The sequence below is a fragment of the Callorhinchus milii genome, unplaced genomic scaffold (genome assembly GCF_018977255.1).
Source record: "Callorhinchus milii isolate IMCB2004 unplaced genomic scaffold, IMCB_Cmil_1.0 Scaffold11, whole genome shotgun sequence".
NCBI classification, from domain to species: domain Eukaryota; kingdom Metazoa; phylum Chordata; class Chondrichthyes; order Chimaeriformes; family Callorhinchidae; genus Callorhinchus; species Callorhinchus milii.
In genome coordinates this window covers 119,827-133,611 of record NW_024704752.1, presented here as the reverse complement: position 1 = coordinate 133,611, position 13,785 = coordinate 119,827, and the positions used below count along the sequence as shown (strand labels likewise).

The 13,785-nt window shown below is 50.0% G+C and overlaps 1 protein-coding gene across 3 annotated transcripts; it reads right to left on the bottom strand.

The window, feature by feature from the left end:
- Positions 1–186: 186 nt before the first annotated feature.
- LOC103190948 (leucine-rich repeat and IQ domain-containing protein 4) lies at positions 187–12,841 on the bottom strand. 3 transcript variants are annotated; one of them, XM_042339175.1, is made up of 6 exons: positions 12,726–12,841; positions 6,314–7,447; positions 6,019–6,192; positions 5,466–5,604; positions 3,891–4,087; positions 187–942 (listed from the first exon to the last, which is right to left on the bottom strand). In XM_042339175.1, exons 2-6 carry the CDS (start codon positions 7,406–7,408, stop codon positions 781–783), a joined length of 1,767 nt encoding a protein of 588 aa, XP_042195109.1. In that variant the 5' UTR covers positions 7,409–7,447; positions 12,726–12,841; the 3' UTR covers positions 187–780. The 3 variants fall into 3 exon arrangements, with proteins under 3 accessions (XP_042195109.1, XP_042195110.1, XP_007910057.1); XM_042339176.1 differs by having other exon boundaries at positions 6,314–7,444; XM_007911866.2 differs by lacking the exon at positions 12,726–12,841 and having other exon boundaries at positions 5,466–5,535; positions 6,314–7,473.
- Positions 12,842–13,785: the final 944 nt, after the last annotated feature.

Sequence of the window (13,785 nt, the reverse complement as noted above, 5' to 3'; positions counted from 1 at the left end):
TCCCCCGACCCACCCACCCCACCCGGGAGATCCTTCAGCCACTCTGCCCCCAACCTCTGGAATTCCATCCCCCAATCACTCCACCTTCCTTAACCTCCTTCAAGTCCTGGCTCAAAATGCTCCTCTTTGACCGTGCAATCGGTCACCCCCCCCTCCCCTCCCCTCCCTTGGTGGTGGTGGAGGGTGGGGTGGGGGAAGTGGCCGTTTAAGTGGCGCTCGAGGTTACCACAGTAACTGCTATCTTTTCCCTCCCAGCAGAGGAGCGGTGGATCGCTTCCCTCCCATTGCCATTCCCATTGGATGGGAAGGGGACCAATTAGCGGAGTCTCCAAGGTGATTTACTGCAGGCTGTCAATCAATCACGATTTGACTACTCCCATTCCTTCCCTTATTTCTTCCTCGTTCCTCTGCTCGCTGCTGATTGACAGCCAACTCCAATTGTGAATGGCTGGAGTCCGCTGTCAATCAACCACAATTTGCCTCCTCCCACCTCTATTCCAGAGCCAAGCGTGGCTGGATGGAGTCATAGAGTGAGGAGACGCAGTGGCAACCAGTCCCGCATTTTGTCCGAATTCACCAGCGTCCGGGGTTAACCAGCGGCTTGCACTGTAATTTTTAGAGCCTGTGATTGTATCTTACAATAAATTAGACTTGTTTTCAACAGAAAGTTGAAGCAGTGCATCCACTGGCAATCAACCTCCAAAATGCCATCTGGCGTGAAGAGCGTTATATAAATGCAAATTCATACAGCCTGGTTTAATCTCAGCATTTCACAGCTGTCTACTTTTTTGCTCCTTTCTGTTTCTTTCCTTTGTCCGCTTCTTTTTTCCCTTTCTCTTTCTTCCCTTTCTCTTTCTTTCCCTTCTTATTCTTCTTCGGAAACAAGTCTTTGAAAGGTCCAAGTTGCAGGCGAACCATAAGACCACGCCACCATGACTGGAGCTACAATTCAGAGAGGGAAAATTTTAGGAATGAGTCTGCTCAGTCTTCTAAAGTGAATCCTGACAGGTCAATATGATTCTATAATCACTACCCAGTCAGTGCTGGGGTGACTGTGCCACCTCTTTGAATTTATATCTGAGAATGTTATGCTGATCATTCCTTGAATTATGATTTCTCTGATATGCAAATCTGGATTTATAAATTTTGAAATTTTATAAACTTTTCTTGGCAAAGATAAGAAACACGTGGGTATGGCACCACTCACAATCAACTGGGAAAATGTATACAACAACATGGATTTATATAGCGCCCTCCACACGGGACGACGTCTCAGAGCGCTTCACAGTAACGGATCCCAGGACCGAACCGGGGGGTGTGGGGGGTGGGAGTAGGTGGGGGGAGGAAGGTGACCAAAGGCGCGGTCGAAAAGAAACGTCTTCAGCAGAGACCTGAAAATAGGAAGGGAGGGAGTGAGGGAGTTCCAGAGCCTCGGGGCTCAGTGGCTGAAGGCACGGCCTCCGAGGGTGGAGCGGAGGACTCGGGGGACGAGGAGCAGGCCAGACCCAGAGGAACGAAGGCAACGGGTACTGTTTTGAGGAGAGAAGGTCAGAGAGGTCGCGGGGTGCAGAGGCGTGCAGGGACTTGAATACAAGGGTGAGGATCTTGAAATCGATCCTCTCTGGGACAGAACTGCGGTAGTCAGGGAGTGGGGTTTCGTGCAGGTGAGAATGCGGGCGGCAGAACACAGGAGGCCATTCAACTATGAGAGCAGCAGATCTCAGAGGATTCCATCCCCTTATCCGCATACCACTTCAACCCACTTTCCTTCTGATACCTGTCTACTTTCCTCTTGAAATCCACAGATGCCCTACCTTTCCCCTTTGTGGGAATGTATTTGTTCTGTCCTTGAGCTATCGCTTCCTTAAAGGCTTCCCATTGCTCGTTAGCTGTTTTACCTGCCAATCTTTCTTTCCAGTCCACCTTGGCCAGGTCCCTTTTAACTCACTGAAATTAGCCCTCTTCCAGTTGAAACTTATCCTGCACACATTTCAGGAATCTTTCCCCCTCCTTGCCATTGTTATTTTGCCAGTCTACGTTAATCCTAATTGAAGAGCCCCCATTATCACTACTCTATTGGTTTTGCATCTTTCTGAAATCTGCTGCAGATTTGCTCATCTATCTCCTACCCACTATTGTCACACTCCATGTATTTACGCAGATGCACTCTAAGACTGCCTGCATCTGGTCTGCATTTCTCCCTCATCTAATCCCTCTTTTTTCTGGACTTCTCCTTATTACATTGCTATGCGCCTCTCCCATGTAACTTGTTTCTCCTTCCTGATGCTGCATCCTGATTCCCTTCCCCCCTCGAAATTTGTTTAAAATCATGAGGGGATTCGATAGGGTGAACAAGAAGAAACTATTTCCATAGTGGGTGTGTCGGTAACCCGGGGACACCGATTTAAAGTAGTTGTTAAAAGGAACAGAGGGGAGGGGAAGCAACATTGTTTACACACAGCGAACGGTTCAGATCTGGAATGCATTGCCTGAAAGGCTGGGGGAGGCCGATTTGATAACAACTTTTAAGAGAGTAGATAATTATTTGGGGAGGACAAGTTTGCTGGGAGTGGGGTTGATCAGGGCTATGGGGAGAGAGCGGGGGAGTGGGGTTGATCAGGGCTATGGGGAGAGAGCGGGGGAGTGGGGTTGATCAGGGCTATGGGGAGAGAGCGGGGGAGTGGGGTTGATCAGGGCTATGGGGAGAGAGTGGGGGAGTGGGGTTGATCAGGGCTATGGGGAGAGAGGGGGGAGTGGGGTTGATCAGGGCTATGGGGAGAGAGCGGGGGAGTGGGGTTGATCAGGGCTATGGGGAGAGAGTGGGGGAGTGGGGTTGATCAGGGCTATGGGGAGAGAGGGGGGAGTGGGGTTGATCAGGGCTATGGGAGAGAGGGGAGTGGGGTTGATCAGGGCTATGGGAGAGAGGGGAGTGGGGTTGATCAGGGCTATGGGGAGAGAGTGGGGGAGTGGGGATGATCAGGGCTATGGGGAGAGAGGGGGGAGTGGGGTTGATCAGGGCTATGGGGAGAGAGGGGGGAGTGGGGTTGATCAGGGCTATGGGGAGAGAGTGGGGGAGTGGGGTTGATCAGGGCTATGGGGAGAGAGTGGGGGAGTGGGGTTGATCAGGGCTATGGGGAGAGAGGGGGGAGTGGGGTTGATCAGGGCTATGGGGAGAAAGTGGGGGTAGTGGGGTTGATCAGGGCTATGGGGAGAGAGCGGGGGAGTGGGGTTGATGTGGAAGCTCTTTTCAAAGAGCTGGCACAGGCACGATGTGCCTTCTGCGCTGTATGATTTTATGATTCTATGATTACAAGAAACCTCTAGAGTGTTTAGCTTAAGTGTGATTAATATTTGTTATCTTATAGTTGTGTTTGTTGATATTTATTGTGCAGTTTAAGATTGAATGCCAAGGATTGCAGATTTCATCGAAGCTACAATAAAATTCTGTTGAGTTAACTTAACCATGCTTGCTTGAGCTTTCTGTATACATCAAGGGGGAATACGCAAACAGGTTCAGCAAAGTGTACAAAGTATAAAATGAACCTCTGATTAACTGAAACTTCCCAATTTGCTTTAGTTTAAATAGCAAATGGTTGTATCTGTTGACATGGAAGAAATAAGTCAAATTACACCCAGTTATAGGGACTTGCATTTGTTTATGAGGATTGAACACAGAGGCCACCGAGTACACTCTGCGAGGGATAGCAAGCCATATTGTTGGTGTACATATAAGGGGGTAGAACTGCCTCAAAGTCCACAAACAACTTGTGAAGAGTATCATCCTGCGCTCAACACCTGCATGTGTTCTTGATGCTAAAAAATCATCACCAAAATGTAAACATAAATCACCATAAATTAACCACTTAAGGTATTTTTTCAGCAGTACAAACCTTGATTGCCATCAGCCTCTGATGTCTCTTTTTCTGTAAGTACTGGAAAACAGCAGGAATTCCCTGCTGATAGACATCATCTGGAGGCTCCTTCAGTGGGTTTCTCGTCAGGGATAGAACCTCCAGCTTCTGCAATTGGTCTAAGTTCTCCGGAAGTTGAGTTAAGCGATTGCAGTCAAATATCAATTGTTTCAGGCCTGTTGGATCACACCCCAAATTGATCATATCAGTTCTTCAACTAAGATATTGCTCCTTTCCTTTTCTTTATGTCCTTTTACCACAGAAGGTCCTTCAAGACCCTCCTTTTGGTCCATGCCTTTGGTCACATTCACACCTCTCCTTTCCCAGCCTTCCACCCCTCCTGAGATCGCAACCACCTGCTTTGGTGAGGATCCCAGTGGCCTGATGTGAAAGGCGCTACACAAGTGTAATTTGTTGTTGTTGTTGTTGTTTTGTTGACAATCAACTTGCTCTTGGTCCTTTCAAGTGTTACAATTCATTCAAGAAAGTGTAAGACCCAGGTCACTCCAAATTGGACGTTATTGGAATCTGCTCTTATTGTTACTGGGAGCTGGTTATGAGGCAGAACTGACCACAGGCCACAGCTGATGACAAAAAGCTATTATTCATAATGTGTGTCTTAGAAAGATATTTATTCAAAAAAAACTATGAACATGCTCTGAATGAATAACTTTCTTTAATATAATCATGTCATTTTTATGATCCAAAATTACTGATTGATTTGTTGAACCCACACTGTAAATGTAGGTTTAGCTGCACAGGTGCATTGCTCTGGCCACACCAGTGAGGTTATAATAATAATAATCCTTGTATTTGATATAGCGCCTTATCATGTCTTCAAGATGTTTAAAAGTGCTTCACAGAATATACTGTAAAGTGAATTGTCTGCATAGTTTGTGGGTGAAATGTGGCATCCAATTGCGCACAGCAGCGTCCCACAAGTTGGTTCGAACAGTGAAGTTTTAGACCATTCAAAACCTTCATCAACAACAACAATTTGCATTTATATAGCATCCCGGAGTGCTTGACAGTGATAGAGTCTGACACCGAGCCAGGGGGAGAGGGAGGTGACCGTAAGAACGATCAAAAAGAAAGGTCTTTAGGTGGGATTTGAAGGTGGGGAGGGAGGGGGCAAGGCGGAGGGATTGAGGGGGAGAGTTCCAGAGTTTCTGGGCATAGTGGCTGAAGGCATGGCCACCGATGGTGGAACAGAGGGCACGAGCTATGAATACGAATTATGGAATATTTGGAAGATAACTGATTGCCGTCAAATATAAGACAGTTATATCTAAGATTAATAAGGTCAATAATTTAGACCATGCCATAAAACGGTTCATCACAGACTAGTAGATCCACTCAATTGTATAACAATCCAGCAGAAGCTAAATAATACATTTTTAGCTGCTGAAAAACAAGTGCATTAAATTTAACAGGTTTAAATACTATTTAAATCTGCCTTCCGGTGAGGCTTATTCTTATTTTCCAAATTATTTGAATTGTTTGTTATAAGGAATATCTGAAAGGTGGAGAATATTGAATGTATCAGCTATGCACCTTGTATGTCACATATAGATTGTGGGATCTCCAGAATGCGATTTTCATGTAAATCCAGTATCTTCAGGCTCTGTAAGAGACCAAACGTCGCTGGCAAAAACTCAATCAAATTGTTTTCGAGATACAACTCCTTCAGGTTCTGACAAAACATAAAGGTTTTAAACAACAGCAATGTTATGTACATGCAGCTAACCTTTGCAATAACCATTTCATGTGAAGCATATCTCAGGCCCTAATGCAACTTTCTCCAACTTGGTTGCTTATGGCTGCAGATCAGTCCCCTGCTCTTTCTGAAAGGCAATTTCTAAGAGGTGTTGTTTTTCATGCAACACTTAACCTTTTATGGTGTTGGGAGTCATGATTTCACTGTCTGAACACATGTTTTCCACATCCCCACTTAATTATAAGAACGGGAATACGAAAGAGTTGTTTTGCACTTTAATATGTCAACATAGCTCAAAGCGCTTCACAAGCAATCATTGTCAAGTATAAGTGTCGGCAAACACAGCAGCCATTTGTGGCAGTAAAGACCGACTAGACATTAGCTTCTTACCACAAGCCCCGTAATAGCGTCAGGTAAACCTGTAAATTTCATGCCATGGTGTTGCCCGAGGTGCAGCCTCTCCAGGGACACCAGAGAACAGATCTCCTGTGGAAAGGCCTGGAATCTGTTGCCGGTCAGACCCAGGGTTTTCAAATTGTGTAGATTCTTTATTTCTGGAGGGATCTACAAATAAAATAAAATAATTTCTATCTATTTAAGTATTAAATATAACAAATTGCCTTTTTATGGTTACCATGCATTTAATCATTATTATCACTGTTAGTTTTCTGTTGCCATACTGTACCTCTTTCACTTTACTATCATCGAGTGAGAGGAGCTCTAACTTGTCCAAGCAGCAGATGTGCTTTGGGAAGTGTCGCAAGCGATTCTGACTGAGATCTAAGATTCGGAGACCTTTCAGGCAGTAGATAGCAGAGGGCAGTTTCTTTAACTGTGTGTTTTTGAGGTAGAGAAGCTGCAGAGCACTGGCTACAGTGGGGATTGATGGGGGGATTGTGCACAGCTGGTTATTAGAGACCGATAGTTCAGCTATTCCTTTTGGGAGAGAGTTAACTTTGTTTTCATATAGTTGGTTCCCAGTTAGATCCAACACACGAAGGCTAATGCAGTCATGGAGCGCCTCTGGAGTAGCTCTGAGGTTATTGTATGCCAGATATAAATGTTTCAGTTTTTGTAGAGATCTGATCTCATCTGGCAAATACTCCAGTGCATTTTGTCCCATATCCAAGATCTCCAAACTACAAAGCTGGCAAAGATAGACCGGCAGCAGACAAAACTTGTTTCTCTGGAGGTAAATTTCTTTTAGATTTCTAAGGCTGATTATCTCCCAGGGCAAAACAGCGAACTCATTCCCTGACAATCCCAGCAGCTCTAGGTGAAGAAGCATTTTACAGATCTCGGCGGGTAATTCTGTCAAATTCATGTCATACAGTCGCAGTTCCCGCAGAGCCTGCAGCCGACACACAATCTGTGTGGGTAAACCCTCAGTCAAAGGATTCTCACTGAGATCCAAGCTCTGCAGCTGAGTTAATTCCCCAAACTCTTTGCTGATAATGTTTATTTTGTTATTGTTTACATACAGGATCTTCAGGTTCTTCAGATATCTTATTTCAGGAGGAATTTCCAGAATCTCATTTTTCTCCAAGTGAAGCTCCTCCAGGTCTTGCAGCTGCAACACTGCACATGGGATTGTCTGCAGCCCTGACTTTGCCAAATCTACAAAAAAGACTCGCTCTGTCAGGGGTTTCCAGGAATCAGGGGCAAGTTCAGCATTTCCTTTGATCCATGGTAGTTCTATTCCTTGATAGCTGGGAGCCTTGGGTGTGATTAATGCCTCTGAGAACTTGACATTCGTTGTCTTTGAAATAATATGGGACATCCTGTATTCTTGTTACTGGAAATCTGATGTCAAAACCTGCTAATATTAAAGAAAATAATTATGTGCCAGCCTGAATCAGCAACCAGGACTCTCCTCTTCTGAGTCAAAGAGTTATGTGTTCATAACCAACATCTGGACTCCAATGCAGTATGTAGGGGGTTAGGGCTGTGGGGGAACAACATGTATTTATACAGTGCCCTTCACATAGGATAACGGCTCCGAGCACTTCACACTGGGGGGGTGGGGGGAAGGTGACTTTATGTCCAATCAAAAAGGGAGATTTTAAGGTGGGGTTTGAATATAGACCCTTATTCATCACGACTGGCTCGACTACGCTAACTCCCTGCTCGCTGGACTTCCCAACTCTTCCCTCCACAAGCTGCACATTATTCAGAACTCTGCAACTCGTGTCCTCTCCCATACATAGCTCGTGAACTGATCACCCCCATCCCCACCTGGCTCCACTGGCTCTCCATACAGAGCACTCACCTCACAAGCGAGAGGACTGGGTTTGATCCCTGGGCAGGGTGAAACCTTAGGCAAGTTTCCTTATTCCTTACCGTTTACCTTGCAGTAGGAACCTCATTGTTAGTTGATTGGTGGATAATTTCCGGAGGGAATAATCCCTCCAAAATAAAAAAATAATAATTTGGTCACTAAATCCATGACTGTTTGTGGGACATGACTGACCACAATTGGCTGCCGCATTTTACCCACTAAAATATACAGTCAATTCATTTTAGAGTATATCTTGTGAAGCATTTTGAGACATTTCAATGACGTGATAAGGCACTATATCAAATGTATGAATTATTATTATTATACCTTTAAAATCCTTGTCCTCTACAGCCACTATCATCCCCACCTTGAAGAAACTTCCCTTGACCCATCACAGCTATCCAGCTACCGGCCCATCTCAAACCTCCCTTTCCTGTCCAAGGTCCTTGCGAGAGCCGTTGCCTCCCAGCTTTGCTCTTTCCTCTCCTCCCACTCCCTCCATGAGCCCCGCCAATCAGGTTTCCATGCTGCCCACAGCACGGAAACTGCTCTGGTCAAGGTCGCAAACGACATCCTGACCATGTGTGACTAGGGCTCCCTCTGCCTCTTCGTCCTCCTCAACCTCTCCACCGCCTTTGACACTGTGGATCATTCAATCCTCCACCACCGCCTTTCCTCCCACCTCAACCTTCAAGGTTCTGTCCTTGACTGGTTCAGGTCCTACCTTTCCCACTGCCTCCACTTTGTCACGGCTAATGGCTTCTCTTCCACCCCCCTCACCATCTCGTGCGGTGTTCCTCAGGGCTGTGTCCTCGGTCCCCTCCTCTTCACCCTCTACATGCTCCCCCTTGGTGACATCATCTGCAGACATGTTTGCGGATGACACACGACTCTATCTCTCTGCCTCCACCTTCAACTCCAGGACTACTGGCATCCTGACCAACTGCCTGTCCGACATCAAGTCCTGGACGAGGGACAACTTTGTCCAACTGAACGTCAGCAAGACCGAGGCCCTGCTGATTGGCTCACGCCAGTGCCTTCGCATCTCGGGTGCTGTCAGCATCAGCATCCACGGCTGCACACTCAATGTCACGAAGGCAGTCATGAACCTGGGTGTCTTGTTTGATCCTGAACTGTGCTTTCTCCCCCACATCTGCGCCATGACCGGCACTGCCTACCACCACCTCCGCAACATTGCCAGACTCTGCCACTGCCTCACCCCTCAGGCTGCCCAAACCCTCACCCATGCATTCATCACATCAAGGCTCGATTATGGAAACTCCCTCCTCATCGGCCTTCCCAACTCTTCCCTTCACAAGCTGCAGATCATCCAGAACTCTGCAGCTCGTGTACTCTCACGCACCAGGCTCCGTGACCCCATCACTCCCACCCTCGCCCGACTCCACTAACTCCCCATCCCCCAGAGGATCGAATTCAAGATCCTCGTCCTCACTTTCAAGGCCATCTATGGTCTTGCCCCCTCTTATCTCTCTGACCTGCTGACTCCCTACCAACCAGCCCACTCCCTCCGTTCAGCCTGTTCCATGTCTCAGCCTCTCTGCCTTCCCCACCCCTACTCCATGCTCGGGTCCCAACCCCACAGTCATCCAGCGCCTTGGGAAGTCCTCCCGACGTGAAAGGCACTCTATAAATGTAATTTTGTTGTTGTTGTTGATGAACAACATCAACAATAGGAAGAAAGCTGTTTCTCTGCCTCTGCGACATATTAGCACATAACAACCACAACAACAATAACTTGCACTTGTATTGCACCTCCATGCAGGGCAGCGTTTCATAGCTCCTAAAAGTAGTGTAGCCTGACTGCAAGCCGGGGGGGGGGGGGGGGAGGGGGGTGGAGAAGTGGCCGTAATCACGGTCGAAGAGGAAGGTTTTCAGGCGGGTCTTGTAAAAGAGGTGAGGGGATACAAGGCGGAGGGATTGAGAGAGAGTGTGCCAGAGTTTCGGAGTGTAGTGGCTGAAAGCGCAACCTCCAATGGTGGTGCGGCGGGTGAGAGGGACCACCATCCCTCTGCTCAGCAGACACTGGCCTGCTTCATGTCTCCTGCTCTGCTCGCCCCAACATTGGCGATTGGGTCTTCAGCTTTTCTGCCCCTTTCCTCTGGAACTCCATTCCAGAATCCCTCCCCTTCACCTGCTCCCTTGCCTCCTTCAAGGCCTGGCTCAAGACTTTCCTCTTTGACCTGCTTTCGGCCACCCTCCCTCCCTGAGGTGTCATCTACCCTCCAATCCTCTTGATCACAACCCCCAGCTCAGGTGCAAACCATTAACTGTCTAGTGCCTTGGGACGTCATTCTGATGTGAAAGCCACTATAAAAATGTCAATGTTTTTGTTATCGACAGAGAGGGGGCGAAATGGAGGAATAAAAGCAGAAGTTTCAGAGGTTGGAGGTAATGACTGAAGGTTCGGCTATAGATGGAGGCTGGAGGCCTGCGTTCGCTGAATGGAGAGCTGGGCAGAGAGATAGGGAGGTGCAAGGGTGTGACGGGATCTGTGAGGGTGAGAAGCTTGAAGTCGATCCGTTTAAAACCATGGAGCCAGGTGAGGATTGGAGTGATGGTCCCGCAGAGTTTGCTGCGGGTGACAATAGGGTATTGGAGGTGGGTGCACACTTAAGGATGAGATGTTCAATGTTATCTGCTTGTCCAGATGGAAGTGAAAAATAACATGGCGCTATGGGGAGAGAAAGGAGGTTGGGAAAGAGGAAAAATGATATTGTATATTTTTCACGCTAGGATAGCGAATCCCATGTGCAATCGGAGTCTGGCAATAGGGCAGCTGTTTGAGCAGGTCTCGAGTCTCTTGGTGACTCCCCTCCAATGATATCAAGGTCTTGGAGAGGGTGCAGAGGAAATTTACCAGATTGGTACCAGGGGACGAGGGACTTTAATTTTGCGAATTTACGAACAGGAGGAGGTCGTTCGAACTTGTTCCACCATTTAATTAATCAAAGCTGATCTATACTTCAACTGATTCTTTCAACTCCAATTTCCCGCTTTCTCCTCATATCTCTTAATGCCCTGACCTACCAAAAATCTATCAACTCATTCTTGAAGGGGTGGATGAATCCAGCAGATCTAGAGATGCTGAGGATTGTTCTCCTTAGAGAAGAGAAAGTTATGGGGAGATTTAATAGCGATGTTCAAAACTATGGAAGGTTTTGATAGAGTAGATGGAAACTGTTTCCACTGGAGGGTGGGTCAGTAACCAGGGCACGTAGATTTAAGATAATTGGCAAGAGAACCTGAGGGGAGATGAGGAGACAGTTTTTTACACAAAGTTATTACGGTCTGGAATGCACAGCCTGAAAGGGTCGGTGGAAACAGAATCAATAACAACTTTCAAGGGGGAATTAGATAGGTCCTTGAAACAGAAAAACTTGCAAGAATATGGGGAAAGAATGGGGGAGTGGGATTGGGTAGCTCTTCCAAAGAGCCGGAAAACATGTTGGACCGAATGGCCTCCTTAGGTGTTATAATGCTCCCTCTTGGTGACATAATCCCCAGACATTCTGTCACGACAGCAGTGGTCCTGGAGTTGAGGGTGAAGGCAGAAAGATAGAGTTGGGTGTCATCCGCATACATATGGAATATGACAGAATATCTGTCAGACATCAAGTCCTGAATGAGAGCTAACTTTCTACAGAAGATCAAGGCTCTCCTGATTGGCTCCCGTCAGTGCCTCCATACCTCAGACACTGGCAGCATCACCGTCTAACGATGCACACTCCACCTCAACACGCCAGTCCGGAACCTTGGCATCTTGTATGACCCTCAGCTGTTCTTTCTACCTCAGCAACATCGCTCAGCTCCGCCACTGCCTCACCCCTCAGGCCGTCCAAAACCCTTGTTCACATGTTCATAATAGCTGGACTGGACTGCCCAACTCCCTGCTCTCCCAACTCTTCCCTCCACAAGCTGCAAATCATGACGTCCAGAACACTGCAGCTCGTGACCTCTCCCACACCAGGCTCCGTGACCCCATCACCCACAACCTTGCCCGGCTCCACTGGCTCCCATCCCCCATAGGATACAGTTCAAAATCCTTGTCCTTGCCTCCATGGCCCTGCCCCACCCAGTCTCTGGCCGGCTCCATGTCCCCCGCCCAGCCCCACCTTTGGCAGTCAGGTCTTCAGCCTCTCTGCACCCACTTTGGTACTTCATCCCACATTGCCTGTTCGCCCCCTCCCTTCTTTCAAGGCAGTCTCAAGACCCTCCTCTTCAATCCAGCCTTTGGGCACCCCCCTGCCCCCCCCACCCCGCCCTCCCACCCCCTGCCCCCCCACCCCGCCCTCCCACCCCCCTGCCCCCCCCACCCCGCCCTCCCACCCCCTGCCCCCCCCACCCCGCCCTCCCACCCCCTGCCCCCCCACCCCGCCCTCCCACCCCCTGACCCCCCCACACCCCACCCTCCCACCCTCCTGACCCCCCTCCAACATCCCGCCCTCCCACCCTCCTGACCACCCTCCTGACCCCCCTCCCACATCCCACCTCCCACCCCCCTGACCCCCCCACACCCCACCCTCCCACCCCCCTGACCCCCCTCCCACATCCCGCCCTCCCACCCCCTGACCCCCCCCACACCCCACCCTCCCACCCTCCTGACCCCCCTCCCACATCCCACCCTCCCACCCCCCTGACCCCCCCCCCCCCCCGCCCCACCCGCGCTACACAAATGTATTGCATTGTAATATTGAATGGTGATCGCCATAGCGACCGAACACAATCAATTCAGTCTCAGCAAATACTTTGACAAAGTACACGGTATCCAATGCGCTGATTGTGGGGGAGAATCACATACCTAAATCTCGCCATTTAAGGGGTAAAAAGCCACTGAAAGCGGCTGAACGCTGCAGTTTTGAAGCGGCTGAAGTCACACTGAAGCCTGACGTTGGGTCCGCGCCGCGGCACTCCGGTCCCGGGGCCGAGCAGCGGCGGAGCTGAGGGTGAGGCTGAGGCTGAGGCGGAGCTGAGGCTGAGGCGGAGCTGAGGCTGAGGCTGAGGCGGAGCTGGGCTGAGGTGGGCTGAGGCGGGGCTGAGGCGGAGCTGAGGCTGAGGCTGAGGCGGAGCTGAGGCTGTGGCTGAGGCGGAGCTGCGGCTGAGGCTGAGGCGGAGCTGCGGCTGAGGCTGCGGCTGAGGCTGAGGCTGAGGCTGAGGCGGAGCTGAGGCTGTGGCTGAGGCGGAGCTGAGGCTGAGGCTGAGGCGGAGCTGCGGCTGAGGCTGCGGCTGAGGCTGAGGCTGAGGCGGAGCTGAGGCTGAGGCTGAGGCGGAGCTGAGGCTGTGGCTGAGGCGGAGCTGCGGCTGAGGCTGCGGCTGAGGCGGAGCTGAGGCTGTGGCTGAGGCGGAGCTGAGGCTGTGGCTGAGGCAGAGCTGAGGCTGAGGCTGAGGCTGAGGCGGAGCTGTGGCTGAGGATGAGGCGGAGCTGAGGCTGTGGCTGAGGCAGAGCTGAGGCTGAGGCTGAGGCTGAGGCTGAGGTGGAGCTGAGGCTGTGGCTGAGGCGGAGCGGTGGCTGTGGCTGAGGCGGAGCTGAGGCTGAGGCTGAGGCTGAGGCTGTGGCTGTGGCTGAGGCTGAGGCTGAGGCTGTGGCTGAGGCTGAGGCTGAGGCTGAGGCTGAGGCTGAGGCTGAGGCTGAGGCGCAGTTGAGGCTGAGGCTGAGGCTGAGACGGAGCTGAGGCTCAGGCGGAGCTGAGGCTGAGGCTGAGGCGGAGCTGAGGTTGTGGCTGAGGCTGAGGCGGAGCTGAGGCTGAGGTGAGGATGAGGCTGAGGCGGAGCTGAGGCTGAGGCTGAGGTGGAACTGAGGCTGTGGCTGAGGCGGAGCTGTGGCTGTGGCTGAGGCGGAGCTGAGGCTGAGGCGGAGCTGA